Raw genomic sequence first — 19961 nt, 5'->3', positions numbered from 1 at the left:
AGGTTAGTAATGGGGTACTACTACCGCTGCTTTCACTGAATAAGTGCCCAGGTGAGTGAAATAGAGCCTTATACTTGTATCTCCTTATTAACTGACAAAATGTACATACCTATATTTCCGCGATTCCACCATAACCGATAGATCTGACCTGGTCTGCCAGTGTTGGAAGATTCTGTTCCGTACAGTTTTTGGTTGTTCTGTACAGCTTTATTGCCACCAAACCGGACCGTCTGACTGTCATCCGGTGGGTAAGTGGTATCCCACACACCTACAACAGAAAATTCCGTTAATTCAATGGAAAAACAAGAACCGTTACAGTTAATTCAATTTTTCTGTATTAATTGTGGGTCCGATAATAACAAGTGAGATACACCCGTCCTGTCTGTCTCTATTTCACCCCTGTGTCACTGTTAAATACAATAACCGAATAGAAAATAGCAATAGAAGGCTGACACCGCTTACACCGATATTACAAACTGGCCTGAACGGTAAGTGAAATAGAACAGTATATTTGTATCTCCTTATTGAAATTACCGACCGTACTTACCGTTTCTTCCGAAATTCCACCGTACACCCTGTTATCCCTCTGCTCCAGGATATCAGTATACTAAATGCTTTTCTCTCATTTTTATGCAACCTACAACCAAACTACCCTGGTTCGATGATATTGATGACTGTTAACCCCCATGACATGTGCCCGGAGCCGGCTTTGCGAAGTCCACCCTAAAATGGTTCAGAAATAACACAACGAATGACAAATCGAAATGGTACTCACTTTGAAGATTCCGTCCTGCACTGTTTCCACTATTTTCCGGCATTTCTTTCACCGATGGAAATGGAAATCGAAATTTGGAACCACCCGGCGAGATTTGACAATTGGACTTTGGAGGTTAGCTGATAGAACACAGAACTTCAACATCGAAAGGCGCCGTCAACGCGGACCATAGAGTGGGAGTAACCGAGATAGCATTAGACGAGTATACGCCACCTGGAGTAGATTAGGTGAACCTGTTTAATGTAAATCCGATCTCAATCGTCTTGCCGTGAATAGTCAAACCGTTAACCGGACTTAGTAGATTTCACCGTGAAAAATTTAATCCCCTATTTCATCGTGGATTCAATTTTTCAACCGGAGCCGGGGGGATGTAATGAGAAAATGGGTTTTCAAACCTATTCCCTCATTTTAGAATCATTATTTTAGTTTTCATTTTCAAATAATTTTGTTTTGCATTAATTTTCCGAGAAATCTTTTCGAATTTCCAATTCAGGATTCCGACATCGTTCGGAATTGTAAACATACCGTACCGTTTTTATTCCGTTTTTATTTCCTAAAAACGATGTCGCACCGTATAAAACATCCTGAATTGGAAGATAACCGTGTTTTTTTGGTCGCTAGCACAGATAAGTCGAAATTAAAACGTCTTCATCGACGCAAATTTACCGAATTTCGACTGCCGGGCACATCTGATTTCCGCACCCCCCCTGTGGGTATAAAATCAGATGTTCCCCCGCAGGCCACTTCACTTACGATTTATTTTCTGTCTGTTCACTTACGTACTTGACTTACGATTTATTTTCCTGGTTGACTTACGATTTTTCCCTTGATTGTTTCACTCGTGCTTAATTGACGATAATAAGTGCCGTCCGCCGTTAAAGAATTAGAGTTGCTTTTCATTTTTTTCGATTCAGAGTATATTTTATTTTCCCTTATTTTTTTCCTTCACCATAGTAGGTGATTATAAAATTGACGAGTGCAAGTGGCCAAGCCAAAGGTAAGACGACACGCCGTTATTTTCTTTTATATTGGAACTTCAGCCTCCCTTCATCCCTTCCTACCCCGGTTTCAGCTCCACTCCTACTGTTAAAGCGCCCCGCTGGCGTGGATACTCAGGGGGCGCGGAGACACTTTGGAGTGGCAGAAAACCTTCCTCTATCCCTTCCTACCCCGGGTTAAGTTCCACCCCTATTGCTAAAGCACCCCGCTGGCGTGGATACTCAGGGGGTGCGGAGGCACTCTGGAGTGGCTAACCCTCTTTCCTTCCCCGTTGTTTCGACGCTCACTTCAGTTGCTATCGAAGAACCCCGCTGGCGTGGACACTCAGGGGGCGAAGAGCGCAACTAGGGGTGAGCTGTTGTGAATCTGTGCCGTCTTTCATCCCCTAACCTGGCTGAGGTCCGATATCTGTCCGTCAAGTGTACGTCTCAGGTTCTGGCTGGCGAACAAGTCCGTTAACCCCCGTATAACGCTTGAGATCGGATCCCGTGCTATTCCGTCCGTCTTGTCCGTCCTTCGAATCACTGTAAAATTTAGTAGTAGTGCTATTTGTGTTCCCCTTTTCGACGAATAAAAGTCGTATACGTTGATTCTGCCTTTCATTGTGCGTCGCTAACACCCTAGTCACCAGGGAGCCCTGTCTCCGGCTAGTAGCTGCCAGGGTAGGTTTGCTATTCTCCCTTAAAGAATAGCTGGCGCTCGAGTCCGCCGAGGAAAACCCCGTTACAGAACTTATAGGAAGTATTTGGCATTGATGACACGACCTGATATTGCACATGCAGGGAGCTCATTAAGTCAATACAATAATTGTTACACAAGACTGCACTGGCAGTATGCAAAACGTGTCTTGAGGTATTTAAAGGGAACGAAGAATTATTCCATGAAATTTTGTAATGATAACTCTAGTATAGTTGGCTTTGCTGATGCTGATTGGGGATCAGACAGGCTAGATAGGAAATCTTTTTCGGGATATGTTTTTAGGTTTTGTGGTGGATCTATATCGTGGAAAAGTTGTAAACAGCGGACAGTTGCTTTGTCAACAACCGAAGCTGAGTATATGGCTCTAAGTGATGCCGCAAAGGAAGCTATTTATCTGGGAAATCTTTTATTTGGGCTCACTGAAAGATTGGATTGTATTGAGATTTATAATGATAATCAGAGTGCCCAAAAGTTGGCAAACAATCCAGTTTTCCAAGACAGATCGAAGCACATAGAAATCAGATACCATTTTTTGAGAGATGCAGTTTTGGAAAATAAAATCAGTTTGAAATATTTCCAGAAGCCATATTTTCCAGAAGCACGACTTCTCATCCAAGAGATCGAGGAATATATTATCAATTCCCGGAAGATCGAGATTTGTTACTTTCAAAGAGAATGATGAGGAAATGCTCGTGGCCACATAGATGTAAACACCACCATAACCAACGGTAGTTGTACTGTCCTGCCGGAAAATTGAGTAACCGGGTATCGAAACCAACGAGTCTTGAATACCAGGATGGAGCCAGGATTCAGCAATCAAGATGAAAGTCTGATGATGAGCGTCAACATAAGCTAACAGTTCCAAGTACTTGGAGAACAGAGACTGTGCTTTTGTATAAAAGATGGTCCATTCATGAAGAGAGTTCAGTTTTTTGCTCTCTCGGTAGTGGAGATATTAATGATAGTGGGTTTACCGGAAATATACTTAATGGCGATGTTAGTCTCATCAGCGCCAATTCTGCGCTTGAGTTCGGTACTCAAATCATTTAGTTCTTCAATTTGTGCAGGTGTTTTATCATCAGAGATACTGTATTTACGCCAGTCACGTACGTTTGCAATGACTCGTTTGTTTTTGAGGATTTTCGTGACTATCAGTGGGTTGTTAAAAGTTACTTTGAGAATTCTTGGACGGTCGGTAGTCAAAACTCCTATTCTAGCGATGGAGGTACGCTGTGAGAAGGCATCTGGACATACGTGGTCAAGAAACACTCGTTTCGTCATCCCCAGGACCAGCCTCAGGAATTCCTCGAATCAGTACATTGTGAGACCGACGAAAGCGTTCCAGCATTTCAGCTGGTTGAATTATAGAATGTGTAGAAATTCCAGAGGAGTGACCAAGATTTGAAGATTGAATCTCAGCTATTTTTGTAACGGCGTTTTTAACAGCGACTGAAAGTTGTTCGTGAGATTCTTCCAATCTTTGCATTCTAGATGTGCAGGCGTTGATGTCAGTTTTATGCTTGATGATGGAGCTAGAATGTTTCTAGAGTAGGCTGTCATGACGGCGTAGATCCTCAGAATGTTTTTTCAGTATGGACTTGCACTCGGATACATCTAATAATTAATACAATTAAATTACATATAAAAGAATCAATGGATGAGATGATGAAACAATTTTGTGATAACATGATAGAAAAATGGGAGACTATTGTTGACTCTAAGTTGCTAAATTTTGAAATACACATAAACCGGAAAATAAATAATGTATCTGAAGAATCATCAAAACAGACTTACAGTGACATAACAAGAAATATTAGGTCAAGTGAATCCAAAACTCCTACTAATATCAAACAACTACCAAAACCAGAAGCTACACCATTTACTTCACGAAATCAGAGGAAACAAGTAATCTCAAAGCAAGAGCAAATAGATTTAACAAGGAGTACTGAGACGAAACATATTCCAAAAACAAAAAATTTAAATGCAAGAATAGAAATCGCTAATGAGACAGGAAATCAGCAGAACAGTGATAGAGTACAACTACCCGAAGAAGTAAGAGAAGTGAATTCTGATTACACAGTAGTACAATCCCAAAGAAAGAAAAGGTTATCAACAAAATAAACATCGAATGTTGGAACAGCTCCATTAGAGAATGAGGAAAATTCAGAATTTCAAGGAAGGGAAACAAAGGAAAAAAAGGTCTGGCTTTTTATATCCAGAGTAAAGGATCAAGTTACAGAAGAGATAATTAGAAAATATATTTCCCAAAAACTTAATATAAACCAGAATGAAGAAATTTCTATAAAAAATATAGGAACATATCACAAAATACAAGATAACAAATGTTTCCAAATAGGATTATCCATGAAATACTAAGAACAAATTTATGACACAAAATTTTGGCCAACAGAAGTAGCTTTTGCTCGCTACAATTTCTCATTGGAGAAAATGAGAGAAGAAAAATCTATTAAAAATTTTCAGTTCGAAACCCAATAGATACAGCTAAAAAACAAACACCAATCAAAATATTGAACATAAATATGCAATCTATCCAAAACAAAATTGAATGCTTGAATGAGTGTCAAGAGGAACTGAAACCTGATATTGTATGTATAACCGAAGATTGGATTACAAGAAATGAAACAGAAATTCTCTCGAGATTAGCATTAAGAGGGTACAATATAGCTGACAACTTCTGTAGGTCCAAACAACAGCACGGCGGATCATTAATATTAATCAATCCCCTCTTAAAATCAAATAAACTAGATTTACTCGAAGATATTAGAGAGGACATTGTAGGTGAATTTTCAGGTATAGATATACCAGAAGAAAAACTCCTAGTTAACTAGAAAATGATAAAGAAAATTGGTACGTGGATTCGTGGATAATGGCGCAACCAATCACATTGCCAATCAAAGTGACGTTTTCGAGAGCTATTTACTATTTAATAATCATCATCAAATAACAACAGCAAATAGAGAGTCAGTACCAGCATTAGGAAAAGGTACAGTTAGAGTGAAAACAAACGTGAACGGAAGAATGCAAGTTTTTCCTCTGACTGAAGTGTGGTATGTTCCGAGTATCAAGAAAAACTTATTTTCAACATTGTCAGCACAAGATTCTTATCTTGTGCTGACAATGTTGAAAATAAGTTTTTCTTTTTCTTGAAACGAATTCACTTTCTGGATTCTTATCCAGAAAGTGAATTCGTTTCAACAACAGAAGAATGTTATTTCAAGCTATCAGGAGAAGTAATACTTGTTGGATCAAGAAATTGTTCAGGAAGATTGTTCGAACTTAAAATGAAGTCTCTAGAGCCAGAAAATTCCAAAGAAATTAATTTAGTTAATAATGATAATGTTTTACAGTTATATCATGAAAGATTTGGACATCAACATAAGAGATATATAAAAGCAATACTGAAAAGGGAACTGGGATTATATGTTAATCTTGATAGTGGATTATGCGAAAGTTGTGTCTATGGAAAAGCTCATGTAATCAAATTTGGTACGAGAGATCGAGCTAGTGCTCCTGGCGAACTCTTACATACTGATGTTTGTGGTCCATTTGACCCATCCAAATCTGGCTATCGATATTTTGTCATATTCAAGGATGATTATAGCAGGTATCGTTTCATATATTTTATGAAACACAAATCAGAAGTGATAGATAATTTAAACATTGTCCCTGCGCAAATTAAAGCTGCAGGATATGGCGTGAAAAAAATCATTTCGGACAATGGTGGTAAGTTCGACAATATAAGAGTAAGAAAAATACTAAACCATTATGGAATACAACAAAGACTGATCATGCCATATACGCCACAACAGAATGGGTGTGCAGAAAGAGAGAACCGAACTGTTGTTGGAACCGCAAGAGCTTTAATGCACGGTAGAGAAGGAATTTTCGTTCGAAGTTTTTAGGCAGAATAAATCAACACAGCAACATACATTCTATGTCGGACTGATAAATCAAGTGTTGAAGGAAAATCTCCCTATGAAATATGGTTCAATAAGAAACCTAAATTGAGCCATTCGAGAATCATAGGTATTAGTTGCTATGCTCATGTTCCGAAAAAGCATCGGAGGAAAGTGGAAAGGAAAGCTATTAAAGGTATTCTTATGGGTTATGAAAATGACGATGGTTATCGAATATGGTCTATAGAACAAAAGAAACTCGTAAGATCAAGGGACGTCATTTTTGATAAATGTGAAATTCAATACTGAACACAGTAAAAGTCAAAATATATAGAGCTATTTTGGGGAGTCTTGTGTCTTGCATCCTCAGAATGTGGCCGCTCCATCTGAGTCCGGGCCCTCGTTACTTGAGTCTCAATTGTTGTACAACTCGCGTGCTGCAAGACTTCTGCATTCGAAACTTTGTGGAACCATCTGATGTGCATTATCTGCCTTAGATGACGTTTTTGCGTTCGTTCAAGCTGTCTAATATGTCGCCTGTAGGGCGTCCAGCTTTCGCTTCCGTAAAGGAGCGTTGGGAGGACCACTGCTTTGTAAACAGCTGTCTTGGTCTTCAGATTGAGGTCGCGATCTTGAAACACTGTAACGATACTTGATTGTTTTTTGGTAAAAATCAAGCCTCGTTTTAAATATCCGTTTCCCTGAATTTTCCAGTTGAAACAATGCAACACCGTCTGATGGAGATTTGAGTTTCAATATAGTTATTCCGTTTCATTTTGGAAATATTTTTCAGAATCCTGATTAATAAATTCAAATTCCGTATAATTGAAATTTCCATCATTAATCCGCCGTAAGAATTCAAAATAAAGAAAAAGTGTCTTTCTGCATTCGGCGTTGTTTTTCCGTCCACAAAAACACACCGAATTCAGTATAAAACATCGTGGATTGCAGATAACGACAGTTTCTTTTACCGATAAAGAGATAACCGCCACCGAGAATATTTCTTCTGGGGAGAATATTCGAGAATTCCGAATTTTGAGTGCAATTTTGATCACGTGACCGTCCACATGTTGGAGAGTTAATAAATAGGACCGCACCACCAGACGAGGATTATTCAGAATTCATTATTATTCATTCGGTAGTCATTCGTTAAAATTCATTATTATTCATTCGGTAGTCATTCTGCGATTCTGTATTCTAGTCTTGATTCGGTAGTGATTCTTTTCTTGATTCCTTCGTGATTCTTTAATTTTTCCGCTTTAATTAAGTCTGTCTTCGTATTAGAGTTTTCCTTTGCTTTTCTTTATTTTTTTTCTGCTAAGTGGTGGTGTGACCGTACCGGAACAAACTGTAAGTCTTTTCTTGATACCGCATACTTCGTGATTCAAAGTTGCATTCTTTTATTTGTTTAATTGTGTTAATCCTTGTTGTTAATCCCCCTGTTTAACGCAGACTTCTGTCGCCTGGTTCTCTGGTGACCAAGACCAGTCGACGGAAATCTCGAAGTCTTTCTACTGGTAATGCTTGGCGTGTGACACCCAAGGTTGCCACAGAAAGACCACAGTAACCTATCCCGTCCTACCCCATTTGTGTTCCGTTTGGACTTCCCGTTTAACGCAGACTTCTGTCGCCTGGCTATCTGGTGACGGAAACCAATCGGCAGAAGTCTCGAAGTTTTCTACTGGTAATGCTTGGCGTGTGACACCCAAGGTTGCCACAGAAAGACCACAGTAACTTATACCGTACTACCCCTGTTGTGTTCCGTGTAGATTTCCCGTTTACCGCAGACTTCCCTCGCCTGGCTATCTTGTGACAGAAACCAATCGGCAGAAGTCTCGAAGTTTTTCTACTGGTAATGCTTGGCGTGTACACCCAAGGTTGCCACGGAGAGACCACGATAAACTACCCCGTTATCCTGTAAATTGTTGCATTGTGTTTCACCTGTATCAACCCCGTCCCGTTAATTGAATAGTTTCAAATTCTGATTGGCCTGTACACTGAAAATCACTGGAAGTGCTCGGGATCAAACCCATTGCTAAATTAACCGATTACAGAGACTTGGATCTTTCTGAGACACCCGGTTGCTGTAAATTTTGTGTAAACCCCGTACATCCGTTATTGTCTCAGAAGGAATCAAAGTAACTGCTATTAATTGTTTGCTTTCTTTAATACCTGATAGTTTGACTGAATATAATTGATTAGAATATTCTTTGATTCATTGATTTCACTTTCTGATCACCGTGACAAGTTATTACATTTCTGTTTTCCTTATTTTTGAACTTGGTCATCAGCTGAATATATTTCTTGACTTGGAAATAACTGTATAGTTCACTGTAATTTAGATTGTTGTAATAAATTCGGTTTTAAAGTACTTGTTATCGCTACCACCTTAGATAAACCCAACTCTGTCTCCGACTAGTAGGTACCTGGGTGGGTTTGCTATTTTTCCCTATTGAAAGAATAGCTGGCGCTCGAGATTAATCCTTTTCCCGACCAAACCCGTTACAAAATTGACGCCCGAGCGTTGGGACTCTTAAAACCGGGTTCAGTTTTGGAATAACTTCTTTTTTTATCTAACCGAGGAGAATAGTTTTGAACGGTGAACCATACAAACCAATTTATTCAGCTGTTGACTTGCAAGAAATATTTTATCTGGTTTATATTTCTGAAATATAATTTATTTAGATCAGTTGAGTGAGCGATTTGCTGATTGCGTTGAGTTAACCTATCTTGAGTTATAATAGAACATCACTGGTAACCTTAAACAGAACCGAACAGTTAACCAGCTATTTCTGATAACCGCACAATATTGAATTGACTTATGATTTTCACACGCTTATGATTTTCACTTGAATAATAAAACTGACTGTGTTTTCTTTTCCCTTTCCCCCTTTGATTTATTTGCTGGTTGACAAGTGTTCATTATAACTCTGATAGTTTATTGTGATTATAACCGCATTGGACTTGTTGTTTCTCTGATTACTTTATTTTATTTGAAACCGTTGATACACTGTTGGTGAATTATTCCCTTTGAATTAGGTGAGCTTGAACCGAAAATAACTTCAGAAAGGTAAAACTGTAAGTGAACCTGAACCGAAATAATTTTCTTGGCTGTTAAAACCGATAGTGGACTTGGTCTGAAATATTGTGTTGACAGGTAACCTATTTCTTCGAACAAGTGTTAGGTTAACAGTGAGCTGTCAAGTGACCGATAAATAGTGAGTGATAGAATAATAGGTGCTTCCTCGATTGGACATTGATTATTAATCCGGGTTTCAGTGAATTTTGTTGAGTTAATTATTCATCCGGGCCTCAGTGAATTTTATTGAATTAATTATCCATCCCGACTTTAGTATCCATCCGGACTTCAGTAAATTTTTGAATTGATATTGAGTTAATTGTTCATCCAGGCCTTGGTGAATTTTGTTGAATTAATTATCCATCTGGACTTTAGTAAATTTTTTTTTTTTTTTGGAATTGATTATTTATCCGAGCTTCAGTGAATTTCATTGAGTTAGTTGTTCATCCGAGCTTTAGTGATAGTGATATTTAATCGAACTTAGTGATACTGAAACATTATAACCAGTGTTGAATTATTTTGTGTGTTAGCTTTGAACTTTAACTTTACATTATTTCATACCGGGCATCGAACTTATTGAATGTGAGTTACTGGATCGTGAGTCGGGTGGCAAGATAGTTGAACTATATGTCATTGAACATGGATGTGAACAGGCTGCTCAGTGATGAATTGACTTATGAACTAGAACTGAGAGGACAGTCAATACCCAGCACTGTGATGACAAAGCGGAGTCTACTACGACAAGTGTTACAGTCAGACATACCGCTACAACCTTGCACATCAATGAACCCCACACTGGATATCGACATTTGCCAAAATAAACTCACCGATCTAGTGGAAGCACTTCAGAATTTCAACCACGCTAATGCGGCTAACGAATTTTCGCGAATATTCACAAGATTAACACACATTCAGGGAAGACTGAATTTTATTATCACTTCCGATGAAACACAGTTACAACTGATCGAACAACTGAAGGCGACTACAACTAAGGCCTTGGAGACGCTGGAGCAACTGAGTAGTAGCAACACCCGTGGACAGCCATCCAGTCAGCAGGAACGGTCCCTCTTGGATGTGGAGGTTCCCAGTTCACCTGGGATGTCCCCGATCCAACCGGAAAGAGCTGAAACATCCCTGATTGATCTGGGAGATGGGGTCAATCTTCCGACAGCTGCTGATGTCTCACATACTGGTACACCTGTAAGGAATAAAACATTAGAACATGTCATGAACGAGACAAGGCGGACATGTACAGCATTACTGCGGCAGATACCGGCATTACCTGTCACCCAGTCACAGGACTGTGGGACAGCATCACCTGAAGGTCCGACACCAAGAAGATGGATTAATTCTACCCGTAGAGTATCTTTTCCACACTTACCTGCATCTTGTGTGAGCTCTGGCAGGACCATGACCAGAGAGAGAGTACCATTAGAGCCGGAACCTCGACCGTCACCGGTGCCAACCATTCCTGTCCACAAATGGAATATTTCATTTGGTGGCACAGGTAGTGTGAGCGGCTTCATCGAGGAGGTGGAGAGATTGGCCGAATCTCGTAAGGTGCCCCTAGAACAAGTGTTCGAGTCAGTTTATGAGCTAACATACAGTAGACCAACCGAAACGGAACAAATCCGAATCATCAGGCAGAGGCTGTTACCGACCCTACAACAGGCCTTAGCATTCCAGGAGACAAACACCTACGATGAGCTCCTGCGAAAAGGAAAGGTTTTCGAGTTAGTACAGTGGCAAATGAGCCAGTACACCAGGCCACCGTCGAAACCAGGTCTTCTTGACGAGCCCCACCTGACGTATCGTCCGGTCCAACAAAACCGACAACAGGCCAGTTTCTCCTTGGACACCGAAAACATATCAGGAAACTCAGAACCACCAGTACCAGTAGGTCACAACAGACCACAAACACCGCCGTCACCGCCTAGAAACACCCAGCCAAGACCGGATCGACCAACGGCACGAGTCGACAAGCAAAATACAGGTTCACCCAACCGAGCTCCATCACCTATACCAACACGACGATCAAACCAACAAGGAGACCGACGGGAAACACAGGGAAACCGGACTGATCCACCGACGAGGAAAGTATCTTTCCAAACACAGTGCTTCCGATGTGGTGAATACGGCCACATGCGACGGGAATGTCGAGGACGACCGAGGTTGTTCTGTTCTCGTTGCCAGAGGAAAAACATTCGCTCAAGCGATTGTCCATGCCGTCCGGAAAACTAAAGGGAGGTATGGAAAAGGGGTCGACCATATCTCCGGAGACACTGACTCCTATGGCATCGACCGTGTGTAACGACAACCGTCCGCTGGTGGAAGTAAAAGTAGCCGGGAAGCGCTACAATGCACTGATTGACACCGGAGCCACGAGGAGTTTCATCAGTCAGAAAGTGGCAGAACAATGTGAACGCAAAGGAATCACCGGAGAACCCGTTGAGGATGGTTTTGTGGTAGTTGCCAATGGTCAGTATACCGCGACGCCGAAACTTTATACTACCGCCATACACATCGCTGACTATTCTTTGACCGACATAAAGTTTTTGTTGGTGTCTGATTTACCGGTAGACCTCATACTAGGAATGGACGTACTGGGAGTGTACAATTTTTCCCTTAACCTTAGCACCGCCGAGTGCTATCTGGAAGGCCGCCTAATCTCCAAACCAACACCTAAAGTGGGAAAAACTGTGGAGGTACACGCCACTGGCGAGCACTTACTGGAACTGACCAAGGCACAGAAAAAGAAGTTGGATGCTTTTCTCGCCAGAGAAATGAAGGAGTTCGAGAAGCTGTCCGGCACCACGAAACTGATAGAACACAAAATCAAACTCAAACCTGGGACAGAACCGATTAAACAGCGATACCGGCCACAGAATCCGAAGATGCAGGAAATCTTCAACCAGGAAGTAGACCGAATGCTGGCTGAGGGAGTTATTGAGCCTTCTAAGTCGCCGTGGAGTTCACCTGTTGTGTTAGTCAAAAAGAAGGACGGTAAATACCGGTTTTGTATCGATTTTCGAGCAGTCAACGAAGTGTCCGTTAAAGATGCGTATCCGTTGCCGTATATTTCGGGAATCTTGGACAAATTACGCAGAGCCAAATACATTTCGACGATTGACTTGAAACAGGGATACTGGCAAATACCGTTAGAAAAGGATAGCCGGCCTATTACAGCATTCACGGTCCCGGGAAGAGGACTATTTCAGTTCACCGTCATGCCATTCGGCTTACACGCAAGCCCAGCCACGTTCCAGAGATTCCTGGATACCGTAATCGGTCCCGAAATGGAGCCCAAAGCGTTTGCCTATCTAGACGATATAGTCGTTCTAGGGGAAACCTTTGAAGAACACATGGAGAACTTAAGGGAAGTATTCAGACGACTAAGGGAAGCCAACTTACGTCTCAATCCCGACAAATGTGAGTTTGTCCGGAAGTCTCTGAAGTACCTGGGACATGTCGTCACTTCCGAAGGCATCTGTACGGATCCGGATAAAGTGGCATCCATAGTGTCATTTCCTGCTCCCAAGACCGTCCGAGAGTTACGCCGATTCCTGGGTGTTGCGAGCTGGTACCGTCGATTCATCGAGAATTTCTCCAATGTAGTTTCTCCGCTAACCCTGCTGCTCAAGAAGAAACAGCGGTGGAAATGGGGAGAAGACCAGCAGAAGGCTTTCGATATCCTGAAACACAAGTTGACTGAGTCACCGATATTGGCTTGTCCGGATTTCACCAAACCGTTTGTGGTACAAACAGACGCCAGTGATACAGGCCTAGGTGGAGCTCTAACACAAGTGATAGATGGAGAAGAAAGGGTAATTGCCTATGTTAGTCGCACATTAAACCCAGCCGAGAAAAACTATTCAGTATCCGAGAAAGAATGCCTCGCCATCGTATTTTCCATAGAGAAACTACGTCCGTACCTAGAGGGATTCCATTTCACGGTTATTTCCGATCATATGAGTTTAAAATGGTTAAATTCTATAAAATCACCGTCGGGAAGAATTGCTCGATGGTCCGTTTTTCTTCAACAGTTTGATTTTGAAGTACAGTACCGTAAGGGATCCCTGAATAAACTTGCTGACAGTCTGTCCCGGAATCCCTTACCGTCCGTAGATTCCGTATACCTGGCCGAAGTGGAAATTCACTGCCGATGGTACAACAGGAAACTACAAGAGGTTCAGAAGGATCCAGAAAATTTCCCAGATTATGCCATAATCGATGGGAAACTGTTCCGACATTTTTGGGATGCATCAGACTTCAAAGAAATTGGAACTGGACAACCCTGGAAATTATGCGTACCCACCGAACAGCGTTCCGAAGTACTGAAGGAGAATCATGATTCGGAACTAGCCGGACATATGGGGATCGCCAAGACAAGTTCCAGGATTGCCCGGAATTACTACTGGCCTGGTATGTTCCGAGACATTGCGAAATATGTTAGAAACTGCACTTCGTGCCAACGCTACAAAGTTTCGCAACAGAAAACTGCTGGGAAGATGCAACCACACCGGATGGCAGATGCACCATTCAGGGAAGTATCTACAGATATCGTCGGACCGTTACCCCGAAGTAGAAAAGGTAATTCTTACATTGTGGTCATGCAAGATCGCTTCACGAAGTGGATCGAGTGCCGCCCGTTGCGAAAAGCTACAGCCAAAACCGTTTATTCTGCGTTATACGAACAAATCATCCTGAAATATGGATGTCCGTCCGTTGTTATCTCCGATAATGGAGTACAGTATGATAGTAAGTTATTTAAAAACAGCCTTCAGGAACTGAATATAGCTCACAGATTTACCCCACCGTACTCGCCACAGTGTAATCTGGTAGAAAGAGCGAATCGAACACTAAAAACTATGATTGCCCAATTTTGCGAAACCGATCAGAGAAACTGGGATGAAAAGTTAGGGGAATTAGTTTTTGCTATTAACACCGCTAAACAAGAGTCTACTGGGTTTACTCCGGCTTTTCTGAATTTTGGTAGGGAACTAAATGTCCCTAGGGCGATTTATTCGACAAAACCCCAAAATGAGGAAAGCAGTAACCCAACCGAAGTAAATAGAGACATGACTCACCGTACAGAGCAAATCCGGCACCTACAGGAAGCACATGAGTTTGTGCAAGCTCGCTTGTACAGGGCTTTTGAACAGCAGGCTCATCATTACAACCTACGCCGTAGAGAAGTTCGCTTCCATGTAGGTGACAAAGTTCTCCGTCGCACAAATCCGTTATCATCCGCTGTCGACAGTTTCGCAGCTAAACTGGCTGCAAAATTCGCCGGACCGTATACCGTTATTAAGGTAGTCTCTCCTGTAGTGTATGATCTGAAAGATGAACAGGGTAAGAAGGTTACCAACATCCACATTAAAGATTTAAAACCGTTTCATTCATAATAAAGGTGTTCTCACCTCACCGTTAGTCCGTAAGTTTAACAGGACCGTCTATCATGATGCCGTTAGCCCAAACCGTTGATTCGAGGGCGTTCGTTGCTCTGTTTTCTTCCACCGTACAGCCGATCAGAACCATTGTTGTCGTCTAACCCGTATGTATGGCTGTATAGCAAACCGTTTCAGATGACAACTTTCCACCGTCTGTACAAGATCGACCGGAAGCTGGCCGAAGGGGGGTTTGGCCGGGTTTTCCAGGCTCGGCGGAGGGGCCGAGAAGAGACCGTTGCGGTGAAGATGGTACCCTTCAGCGCGGATGCTTTCAGGGAGGTACAGCTCCTGGAGGGCATCAACCACACGAACGTGGTGAGATTAAATGAGGCCTTGGTATCCCCTCCGGATATATACCTGGTAATGCCCTTATACCAAGGGGACCTCTGGGACCTGATAGATAAAAAAGGACCAAGGGCGACAGTGTCGGGGTTCTTCCGAATACTGCGTCAAGTGGCGGAGGGAATAGCCGCCTGTCACCGAGAGCACATTGTCCACCGTGACATAAAACCGGAAAATGTGCTCCACCGAGGCGACCGTTATGTGGTGACCGACCTGGGATTGGCCTGTAAGTTGGAACCGGGGCAGGGCTTCCTTACCGATCTGGTTGGCACCAGTTTATACTGGGCCCCAGAACAACACCGGGGAGACCCATATGGTATAGGAGTGGACCTTTGGGCACTCGGGTTGGTGGCCCGATATGTGGCCACCGGTCTGATCCCACAACCGGATGATCGATACTCCGGTGCGGAGCTGGCGGGCTTAAGCTCCCCTGTCCGGTGGTTCATCGAGGGATTGCTTAAAACCGATCCGATCCTTCGGCGACCTGCGGGGCTTGGGATTGGGCTACAGCCGGCGCGGCACTGAGTATGGGGGTCTGGACGGGTCCCACCTTGCCACCACCGTTAATTCCAATGCCACCACCGTTAATTCCCATGCCACCACCGTTAATTCCTATGCCACCCCCATTGAGTCCCGTGCCGCCACCGTTAATGCCGATACCTCCAATGTCCGAGTCTCCGTCATCCCCGCCCAATATCCCGGCCGCCGAAGGGCCTGTCCCAGTCGAGCCCATACCGCTGTCTCCAAGTTTGGCGGCCCGACTGAAAGAACAGCCGGACTTCCGGAAGTGGTCCGCTTCTGTGAAGAAAAGGGTGGCAGCTCTCGTCCACCCCGGCGAACCAAAGCACCGCCGAACCCGTCACCGTTTCCGTTTTCCCTCGGGATCAGTCCGACGAATCTGGGTTCCACCCAGTTGAGGGAACAACAACCGTAAGGCAATATGCCCGTCTGTGACCGTCTTACTAATAAACATGTTAAGTCTGTTACCTCATCCAGGGGTGTTAACAAAACCCTCTTATATCCCCAGATTGAACACCGCTGGCGAGTATGGAGTGGAAAGTACCAAAACCTATACCACATCCGTTAGGACCCTTAGGCAAGCACACCACAAGCCTTGCACCGCCGCCACCCGAGGTGTCAGCCCGTCTACCGCCGCCGTCGGCCAATTACCGTAAGAGAAAAGGATATACAGCACAAAAAAGGGACCACCGTACCTCCCCTGCAACCGAGGTCAAGAGACCCGCCTATGAAGAGAACATGGAAGTTCCGACCAGACGACCGCCTGCCCAGCGTACCGTGGGGACCATGGGCCCCGATGTCTTCCTCGAAATCCGTCCGGGTATGTGTTGGCGCTGTGGACAAGGACAGCATAACAGGACGGAATGTACCGGTAGGGCAGTATTATTTTGCAGTAGGTGCGGACGCCTGGGAACTCTATCTAAAAATTGCCCCTGCCACTCCGACCGTCGACAACATACAACCGTACCGACCAAACCCCGGGGAAGAAACCATCCAAAAATTGTCCGACCAGCTGAACCGCAATCAACGACCGACGAACCGCCACTTACGTTGGAAAGACTGGGAGGCCGTTTGCCAACGAGCGAAGAGCTAGCACTCCGCCCCTGCCATCGTTGTGGACCCAAAGTGGGATCCTGTAAAGAGAAGACCGACTAATAAACCGTTTAAAACTCGAAACATGTTTTATTCCGTAACCTGACACCGTAGTAAAATCCAACCCGTTAATTAATTAAACATGATCCCCAGTCATGTGAAATTCCGTTTTAATAATTACTGTTCCGTTAACCATCCCACCGTTGATATGACAAACCCTTTGTCAATATCCTTACAGCAACCGTCACCGTATAAGATTTCATATCCTATTCAGTTCACCGAACAAATCAGTATCTACAATGTCATCTAACTAAAAACAATACTTTCTTTCTACATTTTGTTCGGTGAATTAAATGGATTCATGATACCGTTCAAGCTTTGCAATTACAATTGGAAAACGTTATCAAATGGTTAAATTCATCTAGATATAGCCAATCCGTTCAGCAGCACCGACATGTCAAAACGATGTCATCTGTCTGTGTTTCTGAAAGGTACATCCTGTAGACAGAGCAAAGCATAGCTTGAAATCCGTTACATTAATTATTCTGTGAATTCACAAGGTTCCGAGACAAACCGTTGCTTTAAATATTGTATTCAGAGTAGTTAAGATGAATAACGATTAACAAATACTAACCGTACTACATTAAAAACTGGTGAGATAATCTAAGATAGTCTGAATTGTATCTAGTTCTCTACTACTGTTCTCCTGTGTAACTTTTTCTATGAAATTGTAACACCGATACAGGTGAAAGTGCATATCCGTGATCTGTTCAATTTAATTCTACCCAAGAAAACTGGAAAAAGCTCTGTATACTGTCAATGTTCTACTGTTAAAACATAACCTATGTGGCAATTAAGTCTGTTCTAGGATATCAATTACTCCAACAAGATTTAAATGAAAGTTCAGCTGTTAACCTACCTAGCGGGGACTGTCGGATCAGAGAGCCTCCACCATTCCTCCGTCAGGGATTACGTTCCAACTCCGAACAATATTCTGGCACACAGTGAATGTCCACATCCACCTCCAGTGTTGTGAGAGGGTCCAATTCACCTCCAACAACGAGTGATTTCAAGCTTGGGTACATTTCCACCTACAACGAGAACACAAGTTAGTGAATGGTTCTTCCCACTTGAAGTACTAATCGAAAGAACTTTGGTTTGATGAAGAGGTTATTCCAAACTCACCTGCTTGACCCATCTTCGTGATCAAATGATGCACCGAAACAACATCCAAGAAAGAAACAGTGCCAAGTGGTCAACGTCAAAGATGCCTCATCGGCCCATTTCGTCGTGAATGATGGTTCCCTAAAATCCAACCGTTAATATGAAATGGAACAATCGATATGGAGTACTCACCGTTTTATGTTGCCGTCGATTTCATTTCCCAATTCTGGAGTAATTTAATTTCACTAAAAGCACGTTGTTTCTGACAGATGCCACCGAACCAACGACATTCATAGAGTGCCACGGAATAGGTTATGTCAAACGTCTACCGACAATCGGATCAAAGATCACACGCCCTTCGGTCCATAGCTGGGGACGACACCGATCACGGAGCGTAACGCAGAGCGCAGAGTATGGATCATGGATCATGGATAGGAGGGAACCACTTACATGGAAGGAGCGCCTACCGGACGATTACTGAACTACACCTGTGAGCAGATCCGGATATCACTTCTATTGTACTGTTTAGATTAGGATGAGAACTCTGTAAGGGTGAGATAGCGAGCACTTGACCGACTTGAATTTCCGATTAATTTTTTTTTTGATGGGCCAGTTACCCCTTATTAAATTGAACTTGTGTCTTCAACGCAACTTCAATTTTCCCCAGGGGAGGGGGATGTAACGATACTTGATTGTTTTTTGGTAAAAATCAAGCCTCGTTTTAAATATCCGTTTCCCTGAATTTTCCAGTTGAAACAATGCAACACCGTCTGATGGAGATTTCAGTTTCAATATAGTTATTCCGTTTCATTTTGGAAATATTTTTCAGAATCCTGATTAATAAATTCAAATTCCGTATAATTGAAATTTCCATCATTAATCCGCCGTAAGAATTCAAAATAAAGAAAAAGTGTCTTTCTGCATTCGGCGTTGTTTTTCCGTCCACAAAAACACACCGAATTCAGTATAAAACATCGTGGATTGCAGATAACGACAGTTTCTTTTACCGATAAAGAGATAACCGCCACCGAGAATATTTCTTCTGAGGAGAATATTCGAGAATTCCGAATTTTGAGTGCAATTTTGATCACGTGACCGTCCACATGTTGGAGAGTTAATAAATAGGACCGCACCACCAGACGAGGATTATTCAGAATTCATTATTATTCATTCGGTAGTCATTCGTTAAAATTCATTATTATTCATTCGGTAGTCATTCTGCGATTCTGTATTCTAGTCTTGATTCGGTAGTGATTCTTTTCTTGATTCCTTCGTGATTCTTTAATTTTTCCGCTTTAATTAAGTCTGTCTTCGTATTAGAGTTTTCCTTTGCTTTTCTTTATTTTTTTTCTGCTAAGTGGTGGTGTGACCGTACCGGAACAAACTGTAAGTCTTTTCTTGATACCGCATACTTCGTGATTCAAAGTTGCATTCTTTTATTTGTTTAATTGTGTTAATCCTTGTTGTTAATCCCCCTGTTTAACGCAGACTTCTGTCGCCTGGTTCTCTGGTGACCAAGACCAGTCGACGGAAATCTCGAAGTCTTTCTACTGGTAATGCTTGGCGTGTGACACCCAAGGTTGCCACAGAAAGACCACAGTAACCTATCCCGTCCTACCCCATTTGTGTTCCGTTTGGACTTCCCGTTTAACGCAGACTTCTGTCGCCTGGCTATCTGGTGACGGAAACCAATCGGCAGAAGTCTCGAAGTTTTCTACTGGTAATGCTTGGCGTGTGACACCCAAGGTTGCCACAGAAAGACCACAGTAACTTATACCGTACTACCCCTGTTGTGTTCCGTGTAGATTTCCCGTTTACCGCAGACTTCCCTCGCCTGGCTATCTTGTGACAGAAACCAATCGGCAGAAGTCTCGAAGTTTTTCTACTGGTAATGCTTGGCGTGTACACCCAAGGTTGCCACGGAG

The 19961-nt window shown here is 42.7% G+C and overlaps 1 protein-coding gene across 3 annotated transcripts; it reads right to left on the bottom strand.

The window, feature by feature from the left end:
- Positions 1-10379: 10379 nt before the first annotated feature.
- LOC123315489 lies at positions 10380-18243 on the bottom strand. 3 transcript variants are annotated; one of them, XM_044901198.1, is made up of 6 exons: positions 18058-18194; positions 17792-17963; positions 14557-14805; positions 12881-13161; positions 10851-11035; positions 10380-10667 (listed from the first exon to the last, which is right to left on the bottom strand). In XM_044901198.1, the coding sequence occupies exons 4-6, from the start codon at positions 12934-12936 to the stop codon at positions 10519-10521; spliced, it is 390 nt and encodes a 129-aa protein (XP_044757133.1). In that variant the 5' UTR covers positions 12937-13161; positions 14557-14805; positions 17792-17963; positions 18058-18194; the 3' UTR covers positions 10380-10518. The 3 variants fall into 3 exon arrangements, 2 of the variants coding, with proteins under 2 accessions (XP_044757133.1, XP_044757134.1); XM_044901199.1 differs by lacking the exon at positions 14557-14805 and having other exon boundaries at positions 18058-18196; XR_006537960.1 differs by lacking the exons at positions 10380-10667; positions 10851-11035 and adding an exon at positions 18229-18243 and having other exon boundaries at positions 12943-13161; positions 18058-18177.
- Between the last annotated feature and the right edge of the window lie 1718 nt (positions 18244-19961).

The sequence above is a fragment of the Coccinella septempunctata genome, chromosome 6 (genome assembly GCF_907165205.1).
Source record: "Coccinella septempunctata chromosome 6, icCocSept1.1, whole genome shotgun sequence".
Lineage (NCBI taxonomy): Eukaryota > Metazoa > Arthropoda > Insecta > Coleoptera > Coccinellidae > Coccinella > Coccinella septempunctata.
The sequence above is the reverse complement of the archived record's forward strand: the minus strand, read 5'-3'. Positions and strand labels throughout refer to the sequence as shown.

Excerpts from the sequence above, each read along its gene's own strand:
- LOC123315489 (XM_044901199.1), bottom strand. The coding sequence starts at position 12,936 with ATGTCCCAGGTACTTCAGAGACTTCCGGACAAACTCACATTTGTCGGG. Across the intron at positions 11,036-12,880 it reads ACATTTGTCGGGATTGAGAC|GGGCACCTTACGAGATTCGG; the intron begins GTAAGTTGGCTT and ends CACTTGTTCTAG. Across the intron at positions 10,668-10,850 it reads AGAGCTCACACAAGATGCAG|GTGTACCAGTATGTGAGACA; the intron begins GTAAGTGTGGAA and ends TATTCCTTACAG.